Source organism: Pimephales promelas, chromosome 15 (genome assembly GCF_988280905.1).
Source record: "Pimephales promelas chromosome 15, fPimPro1.hap1.1, whole genome shotgun sequence".
Lineage (NCBI taxonomy): Eukaryota > Metazoa > Chordata > Actinopteri > Cypriniformes > Leuciscidae > Pimephales > Pimephales promelas.
The window spans coordinates 23,788,263-23,800,692 of record NC_142783.1 but is presented as its reverse complement, the minus strand read 5'-3'; the positions used below and the strand labels follow the sequence as shown (position 1 = coordinate 23,800,692).

Genomic DNA, 12,430 nt, shown 5'->3' with positions numbered 1-12,430 from the left:
CACACAGCCAAGCGTCTTGGGGCCTTGCACACCGAACGAGTCATTTTTGCCGCGTTGAAGCACCAACTCCGTCTCCGTTTCCCTCGTAAGCTGATAGTAGTATTGAAACATTCTCGTAGATCTCTTATTTAAAAGGCACACTATGCAAGATTTGTGCCTTGACATAACAGCTAGCTTCAGAGGAGTATCAGGCCGCGAGTGCAGAGACGCTCTGCGTGGCATTTACGACAGTAACGTTAAATACAAGTAATCCACAGCAACTCTAGGGGTCGCTGTTTGATAAAAACTGAATGGCTGCTTAGTGTGCCTTAAATTCCAAGAACATACAAATAATGACCAGATTGTGAGGGAATTCCTTCCTAAATATCAAGGCAGCCACATTTTTAGTAGACAGACCCATTTACATTGTATAAAAATAGAGAATATTAATTTAAATTCTCAAAACAAATGTATTTTATAGTCCTCTTCATGATATGAACCTAACTTTTTTTACACTTTGTCACTGTGTGTGCATCACTATGTGCTAAAATATTTTACCACCCCAAGGCCTAAGTCTAAAAACCCCCAACAACAACGGTTTAAAAAGAATCTTGCAGTTAGTTGGGTAAACTGTAGCAGTGTTTATTGTTAGCTACCTGAACAAAATCCATTTATTTGTTCAGTCAACTGAAGGTCTGTGGTCTGTTAAATATATCAGGATGGCCAAGAATGCATTTGTGTCCGTACGTACATGTAGAATACATTATGCTTTCCTTTTACAGCCACAGGCTATCTAAACCACTTCAATCATAAACCCAAATTAATTTATGGTCTCTATCAATGCTTTGTGTGGCTACTGTTGCGAGGCTTTCTGAACGTTTAACCTGTTAACTGTCACCCCCCCTTTTTTGAATAGACATGAAAATGCACATTTCGAACTTAAATGGCTGTAATTCAAGAATGCTTTGGAATATAGACATATGATTGGTCTTGTTTTAAAGAAGACATTTGGCAGATTTTTGTAGAAGTGAAATAAATTAAGAAAGTGAAACAGAAAAAAAGTTATAGAAGTTTGAGTTTATGGAAATGTACAATGTAAAAATATTAATTATTCATATTTTACATAAAATATATATTTTCAAAACCTGGGCTACTCTAAAATGTCAGAAAGATCAAAGCCAAAAATATGAACAAGTTGTGTTTCAAATTTTAGGTTGATATCTCAAAAAATGAGCTTTCAGTAAGATTTTGTTTGAGCGCAGTACCAAACTTTTTCACTAGGGCACAATCAGACTCCATTACTGCCCATATAAGGGCGCCTGCATTTCCATTCGTGTTTTGAGTGATATGAACCATTATTTTCACAATTTTCATACAATTTCTGAAGTAGAGATCCTATTCAGAAGTAGCATGGGAAGTTTGGCAGATTTTGATATGAATTGAACCACTAAGAAACACATACAAAGAACACGCATGTAAGTCATAGCTAGCTGCCACGTCACAAATGGTGAATTTATTATTTTTTTCTTGATATTTCAAACTTTTCAGACCTTTTTTTTTCCAAAATAATTGAATGGATTCTATCTTTTGAACTTTTGGCATGAAAACAAACTGAGGTATCTACCATTTTTTCATGATTTTTCATGTTTACTGCTATTTTAAAATAAAGGTCTGAACACGCCTTATGAGTATGAAAATATTCTTATTTTATATTGATAAATTATGGCTCCTCTGTAATATATTTTGAAAATCAGTCACCAAATATGGAAACTAGAGATTGTAAGCTTTCAAATGATATATAGTTTGTCAATATTATTTAAGGTATTTACTAAGATATTATTGTTTTAAAAATATAGTGGCAAACGTCCCACCTGTGGGACGGTGACAGTTAAGTGGTTAAAGAGTAAAAGAATGCAATGCCTCACACAATCAGCATTGTGCTGGTCACACCGGGTGCAAAAAAAGGCTCAAACAGGAAACCGTAACCGAGGTCGCATTCCGTATGCCACAGCAGTGATGTCATGTGTGTATGAGAGGGTTATGTTGAACTCATAATGCTTCATTGTTCGAGTACAGACGTGTCTGTGAGCCCACTCCCTCCATGCAGACTGACCTCATTCACAACACACCATTTGTCTTTCCATGTCTCTTTCTCGCTATTTTCTGCCACCCGGTTCTGTTCGACCCTGCCATCGCTCTCTCTGTGAACACAATCAATCTGTTGACCCCACTAGCATGCTAAACCTTCTCACAAAGTGCAGTCATGGCATACTCTTTCTCTCTTATGATGCTTTTGTTAACAGATTTAAGAGCTAATTGAGCACAAATGCAGGAGTGTAACGAGGAGCTAGCAGAAAAAAGAAAGCTTTGTGCAGCATGAGGGGACGGCAGTGGCATCTCTGTTGCATTTGACAGCGGAATTGATGGAGGCTGATCTACCATCCACAGTGAAAAAGAAATTTACCTCACACACACAGTTGGCTGTAGTGGAATGTTAAAATTACAACAGGTGACTAAGCTTCAGTGAATACAGTTTCAGTTTAGCCTTTAGAACAAAGACAACTACAAAAGCTTAGACAAACGTAGAGTCATCTGGACAGAGTAAAACCACTGTTTGTGTTTGTTATTAAGAGCTCTATAAACAGTCAGTGGTTTGTTCTAGAATGTTGGTCTTGGTTTCACAATGTCAACCAGATTTTCTGAACAAACAAAAAGTGAAGAATTAGGAATCTCTCTTGCAGTGATTTTAAGTGTCTCAACATCACAATACAATTGGCCTTTTTTATTCTTTTACTTTAGGCTTTTATTCACATATATACATCATGTTTGTTTGACGTGCAAGAACCAAATGGGTTCATTCTCGAGTTACACAGCAAATTGGAGCTTACGCAAGAACCAATGAGGTTTGTTCTTGTTCGTAAAGCAGGTTCGGTTGAGCTTCTGTATGTTTGCTTTTCAAAGATTATAAGTCAATAAAAGCGTAAATTTAATCTGTTCATCATAAGCGATCATGTTTCTTCAGAAAATTTGCTCAATTTATTCAACTATTTGCTCAACTAATCCGCTCAATTTAAATGGATTAGTTTTGCGATGTCTTTATAAACTTTTTGAAGTATCAAAGTGGTAGTTGCGTAGCTGTCAATGGAGAGTACAGAACTGGATCATATTTCATTAAACATTTAAATTGTCTTCTGAAGATGAACGAAAGTCTTGCGGGTTTGCAACACCACATGGGTGATTTTTTTTTTAAATATTTGTGTGAACTAATTCTTTAAACAAAGAGCTAAATAAACAGAGATTGAAAAAAGGAAAGTAGACATGGGATACTAAGGCCCCGTCCACACTACTGCGTTTTCGTTTAAAAACGGAGACCTTTTGCTACGTTTGCACCTCCCGTCCACACTAAAACGGGAAAAACGAAGACCTAAAACGGAGAAGTTTAGAAATGCTGCAGCTGCGTTTTGAATCTCCGGAGGGCGTTTTAGTGTGGACGAGACAAAACGGAGGAGTTTACAAACGATGACGCAGAGGCTCACGCTCGGCTCTATGATTGGGTGTCATCAGTCATGACGTATCTTTCCCTGATTCGCCAACCACTGTTTACACCGGCGCGCGCATGCCCAGTGTTGGTGAATGGTCACGTGATCCACGTTTTCAGTCGTTTTAGTGTGGACGGAGATAAATTCTAATACGCAGGTAAAACGCTAGTGTGGACGGAGATCGTTTTCGTTTTAATTCTCCGTTTTTAAACGAAAACGCAGTAGAGTGGACGGGGCCTAATACATAACTATTGCAACAAACGAGGACACAATCAGTAGTAACCAATGAAACTGATGATAAACAAAGCGGAGAAACAGGGACTCAAAAAAAACCGAACAAAATGTCAAAACAAGGGTCAATAAATAAATAAGCTTGATGGACTAATTGTTATATGTATAGCCTAACAGTTAGCCTAGTTCCAATCCTTGAATTGGTACTTGGCTATTAGTAAAAGTAAGTAGGGCTGAACGATTATGGAAAATAACCTAATTGCGGATATATATATATTATGGAAAATAACCTAATTTTTTTTAACCAATATTGCGATTGCGATTTAATACGAGATTATTTTAAGTTCTTTCCCTTTTGTTTTAGTCGACAAAGACAAGCAGCCTTCTCAGTGATTTTCATATGTTTAATATATAAGCCAACTGCATTCCAAAAGACAACAATGCCTTCGCGGAGCATTTGTATGAAAAATTACGCGCTCTTCAAGAGAAATGTTATAACATCAAGCAAAGCAGCAAAACCTGTGCAATGAAGCCCGCGACGCGAATGTCCTTGTAGTTCGGTTAAACCCTGAACTTTATGAAATATTGTTTCGGAAGGTTCAAGCGGTGTCATGTGTTTGTGTGTGTGAGAGAGAGAGAAATTATAGCAGAATACATTTGTTTCTAAAGCACGCACAGTGTCATCACGCATCTGTTTTTAAAAACTAAGCTCAGACTCGATTCTGAAATTCTCTGAATCGATGTAGAATTGTTGGAGAGAGAATAAATAACACAATATCACATACATTACAAATAAACTGTTCTTTCCTGTATGCCAGACCTATGCGTAGCGTGCAAAGTTAATGCTTGATCTTGCAGACTGCTTTTCTCACGCATGTCACGTGACCAGTGTAATCGCAGCTTTTGCAAAGGAGGGTCTTTGAGTGAGTCATTAAACCATTCAATCAACTAATATTTTCCAAAAACGCTAATTCGTTCTTTAATAAAAACAAGGTGTTGAAACTATTCTAACTTTGAGCTCCACATTACAAGGCTCAACCGACCAGCAATGCATTGCCAGGGTAATGCTGAAGGCCATGTTTCACTACATTGAGACCATTCATTGATTCAATGTATTGACCAGCGATGACGCCATTCAAATTAGTACAAATCTACAAAGCCTCTGTACAAAATCACAATGGTACACAGATTCTTTAGAAAAAAAATAGCCAGTTAGTGGAAACAATTACTTTCTTCACTCTTGTTATCATTATTAACGTATTTAACATTTAATACACATGCATGTAGTGTAAAACAAGAAGGGTTTATCCTTATGAAAAAAGAAAAACATTGGCGGTTGGCTTGTCAGTATCACGTGTCCTGGAATGCTACTGCGTGTTCAGAGGAATTATGCGGTCCTAACCTTGCACAACAAGATTCCAGCGGCAAGCGGTTTGTCTGTCCGCAATGAACCCGAATATGCTATGTGACGAGAGCGAGACATTCACACTTGCAATGCACTGTGTAAAACATTCAAATTGTATAACTACAGAGATGTATACATTATTGTTTAAAAGTTTGATGTCAGTATTTTTTTTTTTTAAATAAATGAATACTAAAGGGACCAAATGTGCAAGAACCCTTGTGAGAGTGAGAAATATTCTATTAGCAAGTGAGAATTTGTCAAACACAAAAGTACAGACGATGTTCTGAACAGAATCTGTCTGACATTACTGTAGAAAAGACACAGACAAATAACCCACTTATATCACAATGACATCTGTGCTCTCCCACGAGGTTTGGTGCATGGTATGCTCTGATTGGCCCTCTATTAGTCAACACTCAAAACAGACAGAAACACATAGCCTAGGTTTGGAGACGCCTATTTCTGCAGTGAAATAAAACCTGCAGTGTTGCCTATCTGCTGCTGAGAGCGAATTGGAGGTGAAGAGTTGAAATCGCAGGGTGAGACAGTCAAACAGAACCACCTCCGGCCGAGTGCCACGTCACGTGGATCAATTCGAAGGCCATTTTCCAGCCCAAACTAAATAAGAGTGATCATAATTATAGCATTTGAGGAGTCAGAATAAGCATTAAATGCATTCAATTGCTTAATAAATGTGTACATGAGCACAAAGGAATACTGCTGTTGTCTGCTTTAGCCAAACAATTCCTCTTGTTGCTCAATTAGGGAGAGTGAGAACTCCAGGAAATCACAACGAGGTGTCTCCAAGCTGCTGGCTTTAAAACAGAAAAACAGCAAAGAAATGGCATGAAAGGGGAGTGTGAAGGGGTGTGGAGATATTTCAGGCAGTTCTGGAATGTAAAAGGGTGGGGCCCTTCCCCCATTCCGGAGTGAGAGGATAAACACAAACCGCTCCTGGATAGATTCTCCAGACCACATTAGAACTACTCTCAATAAAACTACACACACACACACGTTGCCTCGTGCTATAAAATCATGACTTTTAGTTGAAAAACTGTTTTTTGGTTCTTATGAAGAGGACTCCTCCCTTTACAAAAACACTGAATCAGCCTCTTCCTGTGCAAGCTGGCCCATGAAAGCCCTGCTGTTCTCCTACACAGGGAGCACATGAGCATGAGTGTAGGAATATAGTGACTGTGTCTGAAACATTGCATCAGTTTCAGCCTATCAGGATCCCAGCTACAATGGCAAGAAAAGAAGTTTTAATCTCGCTCTTCGAGAGCAAAAGTGTTGCAGCTGTACCATCTAAATAAATTCTTCTCTGTATGGAAAAGTTGTTGAAGGGTGTGTGCCAGTGTCTATGCGGCGCCAGGTACTGGCAGGGCCGAGTCTGATAAGAAACCCCTGCACTTGTAAGAGAGACCCTCAGATAACAGGGCACAGCCTGACTCACACAGACATGACTTTATCAGGGGCCACACAAGGGCAGAGTCAGGGCCCAGTCCACACACACACACACACACACAACACCACTGGGGTGGAAGGGAGAGAGAAAATGAGCGAGACACCTCTGTTCTCAACACTAACCCTGTCAACCTCTTCCTGCTATCCAATTTATCACCGCCCAGCAGGACACAGAAAAATAGAGAGAAACAAAGATAGAGAGAATAAAATTATCTGCACCCTCACTCTACTGAACCCTGGCTCGAGCCGAGCACCTGAGCTAATGAATCCAGCTAGCTAATTAAACTAGATGCTGTAAAGGGGTCCCATAGGTCCAAACCTATAAGAATCACTTCCTGTTAGCACCTGGAATAACCTCAAACACGCTGCGTCTAAATTATTACACTTTCAGAAAAGAATTAGAATAGATTTCTTTTTTAAGAAAATAAATCTAAAGAAGAAATTAACTGCTGATCACTGATGAAGGAAATGTGTAACTTAAGTTCACACAAAAGAATCAAGTTTCTCATAGGATTATATTTATTCAAGAGAACTAATTAATATAGGTGCACTACCATTAAAAAGTCTAGGGTCATTAACATGTTATTGAGGAACATTGATAATAAATGTTTCTTGAGCACCAAACCAACCTATTAGAATTTAGATTAGATTTTGATTAGATTTATGAAAAACCATGTGACTGAATATGCTGAAAATTCAGTTTTGCCTTCATTGGGAAAAATAAAATAGTTTAAAATTCATTAAAGAAGAAAACTATTGATTATTAAGAAAAATGATTATTTTGAAACAAATTAATACAGGCTTGGTAAGCATAAGAGACTTTTTAAAAAAACATTCAGACCCCAAACTTTGGAACGGGGGTGTACGCATTTCTAAGAGCTACTGAAAACACAAACAACCTCCAGATACAATCATTTCCTAACAACCTGTATGAGCTTTAGAAATCAAGCTATTTAACCTTGACTCGTTCCTTCCATGTCTGTGTCCATTTCTGAACACCCATGTATTGAGCTGTAACACTGGACTCAGCTGCCACCGACTTATCAAAGACAGCTCTAAAAACACCCGCAGGGTCACCTCTGAAGATCACAAGCACGCTGCAAACCTGTCTTTCTCTCGTCAGCCTGACACACACTTGCGCAGTGCAGGGAGAGGGAGGACGAGCAGTTGTCTTGTGCAGGGAACAGAGAGGGTGACGAGGGAGATGTAAGGGTGTTGGTTTTCCTTTGCCATGACAACAGCTGCAAACACACAATCCATTTGAGTTATGAGTGTTTGTGCGCAGCTGTCGCGAGAACTCTTACGAGGAGACAACTCCGAGAGCGTTCCCACATTTCACCTCCAAACCCCCACAAGCCGTCCCTTTCATTCAGCAGTGAAGTGTGAATCTGCAATGACAATTTTTAAGTCTGTGCTTTATTTACACATGAAAAATAAACACTCCACAATAACAATTTACACTCCACAATAACAATAGCTGTGCTTAATAAAATACCTGAGATTCTATCATCCGTCTAACCTTCTCAGATAAATTTTTTGCCGAAAAACAACCCCCACCGAGAGACTTTTTCAACTGATCTGCAACATAAATCATCCTGTGATAGCACAGATCTGGAGTGAAACCTGATCTTGCATCAGTCAAGATGGAGCGCATGGCCCCCCTAAAACTTGTGACAGACCAACACATCAGCCGATTTTTCCATTTTGCGATTATTCACATCAATAACTGTGTCCAGTAAACAGAAGAAATCCTTCGTCTAGTGTCAGCCCGATAATCTACCGCAAGCTTTGCCAATCAATATTGCACATTCAATTTCATCAAATATTTTTTACCTGATTTTAATTTATTGTTTATTTAATAAATATGTTTAAAATGGCACTACGTCACCAGTATCAGCTATGTAAAGCCCCATATCGGTCTGAAGCAGAGGTCAGGAGAGATAGCAGACACTGTGTGTAGCGGTACAAATTTTCCTCCCCACAGATTAAGTCTGAGTATTTACCGTTACACGACTGCTGGCCCACACCAACCTGAGCTGCTCATTTGCATAGACAAATCAGTATGCAAATGCAGGAGAGATTTTACACCTAGTTCAATCCATGTGTGTGTTCAAAGAAATGTGTCACAGGGAGAAAAAAAAAGAAGGTTGAAGTTGTCCTTGGTGGTTTCAGCATTTTTGAGTGGATTGAGGAGAACAGATTACAGCAAGAGAGGAGCAAAGTTCAGGTAAACAGAGCAGAATAAGAGCAGATACACAAACATGAGGCTGAATCACTGTAGAAGAAACTAACACCTCGATGTTTGGTGTCAGAGCATACAGCTTCATGAGAAATCTCTCAAGGAGACACCAAGGGACAAAGTAGAAGACTTCTTAAGAACACACATATGTGCCATTAACGTATAGAGACAAAGAGAGCATGTTTACTCGTACAGTAAAATAAACAACAAAATTAAATTCGTATTGAACATTTAAAAAAAATGAAGTCCCGTCATGAAGTTGGCATTCGCTCAAGCAGAAAAAGTTTTGGCGGCGCAACTAAACAAAGCCAAAATCAAACAACAAATCTGAAGTGTGGTTTCTGGGGTTGTGTCGGTATGTGGAATTGTGATAATTCAAACACCAAACTAGTTTATCCAGTGACGCACAGGGTGAGATTTTGCAACACACCGAGAGAATAGTAGCGCAAACAAAGCTGGTATTGCGGCAGATTTTGCGGCTGCTCGTTCCTCTTTGTTACAAGACAAACAGAGCCGCGTGTTTGCACGTCAGTAGAGCAAGCATTTGTGCACTTCATGAAACTAATGCAGACGGATAACTTGTGTGTGCTGGAACAGAAGTAGATTAAAGCCCGACGAGAAACTTCATGATATTCAAACACAAACAGCGCGTCTAAACAAACGTGTGAAGTGATACTTGCAATCCTGAGAGAAACCTGCTGCATATCACTGCTACGAAAAGTTTTTTACCCTCTCAGATTGCATGGTAAAAATAAAAAAGCTTTACAAGCTGTCAGTGTCTAGAATAAACAGTCGTTTGTGCTATTGACACAGATGTGTCTAGGCATTTAGACATGCTGCACACTCTCTCCGTAGAGCGCATTCATGCAAAACTCATCCGAATGCCTCGGGGGGGAAATCTTAATCTGCAAACAAACAGCTAATTGTTCTGATTACTTCCTTTATGTTCAGTACAGATACGAATATTTTAGTATGCCTGGGTAAGTAAACACATACACATTAATTCGAGAAAACACGTTAAGTTTCTTGTGTGAAGCTAACGTTACCAACTAAGCTAAGCTCACTCACACCCTAAAATAAGTTAGGAACCGTTCAAACGCCTGGCGATATATCATTTACAACATGAGGCAAAAACTTTGAAGAATAAACTCTTAAAAGATCATAAAGTTAATAAAGAAGTGAGACTTATCGAATATGACGACATGTAAAAAGTTGTTGATTTAGCAGACTGCTAACAGCGCTAGCGACCCAAACACGAAATTAAGGGGGTGGGTGTGGGGGCTACTTTTCAAATTCTATCTGTTAGTTTTTAAACGTTTTCCAAACGTTTAAAATTCGACATCAAAAGTAAGTCTACTAAAAAACAGAAACCCCAACCGAACCGTCGAGTTGAGTCTCCTTCGCTGAAGACAAATAGTTTGTGGAAGTTGTGAAACACCACATACACACTCGTGGTTCAAGTTTACACACACGTAACTTACCTTCGTCCAAGAGTCTCTCCAGGTGTGTGAAGATGCCGCACAGGTTCGGTAAACTCGTCATGAGCTTCTTCTCGTTTAATAACTGCATGAGATAGTCGGGACTCGGCCTCGGTCTCTCCTTCACCTCCATCTCCCCGACCATCATCTTTGCACACAAACGCTCACAATCCTTCCCCCAGAAAAGAAAAAAAAGAAAACACAAAAGAAAAAAATAACGGTGCTGATCAAATCCCTCGTTCCCCCTCCAAGTCGGCGGCAACCGCTTTCCAAATATAATATCTGATTTGAAGGTGCAGTCTCTCTCTGGCTTTCTCGCTTTCTCTCCCTTCGATAGAGTCGCGCGATGTGGACTCGTCTGGTTCTCTTCGTTTAACTGAGCAAACGCTACTGCTCCGGACTGCCACCAGTGCGCGTTCGCTGAGGAACCCCCGAGAGCACCCGACCCACTGCGCGCCCATTGGCTGCGTGCACGACGCGGACGCGTGGGGTGGCCAATCAGCGCATAGTTTTGAAGAGGCGGGACTACTGCCTTAACCACATGATTCAGTGCCTGAGATGATGGGCAGAGATCAGAGCCAATAGTTAGATGTCACCGCCAGCGGGGATGAGATATTGTGAAACGTTGTGTCTGTGAAACAAGTTTTGGGCTTTTGTGTTTTGATTGGGTTTATTTGCTGTTATAACTATATCGTGTTATGTGTATTTTTGTGGCATGTAATGGGATTCTCTGTGTTTAAGCCAGGAAGGCACTTCACGCAAGAACTCGAACGTATGTTGCGTTCCAAAATGTTTCGGAACGCAACTCATAATAAACGAACGCGTTAGAGGCCTATTCTGGCCTTAAACTGTAGGTACATTTTTTAAAATATCAGTATTTTAGGTGTTATTCAATATACAATATGAAAGTCCTTATGAAAACACGATGGAATACACTATAGAACACATAAATATGTCAAGTTATATATAAACAATATATGTAACACTAAATTATTATTACCCTAATGTTATTCCAACCCTATATTTTATTTTCTTCTGTGAAAGATACCAGGAAATATAATCAGAGAATAATAGCACAAATTTTCACATTTTCCTCACAGATTCATTTTTATGGTAGCCTATTTTTTGCTCACTAAGTAGATCAATCTAGTAGGAAGGTCATGTGGTATTGACATTAACATTCAGCAGTTGTTTTTAGACAGTAGCTTGGTACTTTTGACCAATCTTGACCATTTATCAAGTATCTCATTGAAAGAAAAAAATGGATATCATTCAACAAGACACATGTGAACAGACGCTATATCAGGTTGTGACTTCATGCTTCTGACTTCTGACCTTCTCCAGCTCCTCCGTTATCCACATGGAAGATAACAGGTCACATTCCTTTAACTATTGACAGCACACCAGCTAATAATATCAGAGTTCTAGGCCTAACAGAAAAGGACATTATCACAATGCAGTTGCATTTTGAGATGAATGGGAATGGTCCACTTATAGACCTCATTTGTTGCATCAAACAAACATATCCGTTTGATTCACTATGCATCCTTCTATTCACTTGACTCATCATCTTTTCTTCATTTAATCTTATTTTTCAGCTCAGTCACCTATGTAACAGACTGAAAAAAATCACCAATTTCTCAAGGCAGCACAAAAGATTTAGCATTTATCTCAGATAAGAATCCTTATCAACAGTGGCACATACGTTTTCATTTTACTAGGCACGGCCACACATGTGCTGTGTGTGTGTGTGTTTTGTAGTGCAAGATATTAATCCCCACCTAAACCCTGTATTTTCCTCTTCTGTTAATAACATGGGTGTAATTCTACAATTAATCCAATTAATGACACTCTAGATAAAACTGAATATGAAATCAAATGGTTGTGAAGCAGCAGAGAGCAGAGAGACGTGAGCTTTCGAGGGGGCAACAGTCATGATCCCGTGGTCAGCTCCGACCGGCAGATGATTAGAAAAGCAGTAGGTGGCATGACTGTGTCTGAAATATGACGTGAGCTCCCTTAAAGCACACACTCTCTTGTGTTATTTTGTTTGAAGAAAGCTTGAATGCTTTGAGTATTAAAATAAACAATACAA

General features: G+C 39.3%; 1 protein-coding gene across 4 annotated transcripts in view; it reads right to left on the bottom strand.

Moving 5' to 3' along the window:
* Positions 1-10,695, bottom strand: part of qkia (QKI, KH domain containing, RNA binding a) — an 86,277-nt gene extending 75,582 nt beyond the window's left edge. For all 4 annotated transcript variants that reach the window (XM_039681099.2, XM_039680839.2, XM_039681009.2 and 1 more), the window contains exon 1: positions 10,339-10,695. In XM_039681099.2, coding sequence (XP_039537033.1) covers positions 10,339-10,483 — 145 coding nt within the window. In that variant the 5' untranslated portion in view covers positions 10,484-10,695. The remainder of the gene's footprint in view (positions 1-10,338) is intronic.
* Between the last annotated feature and the right edge of the window lie 1,735 nt (positions 10,696-12,430).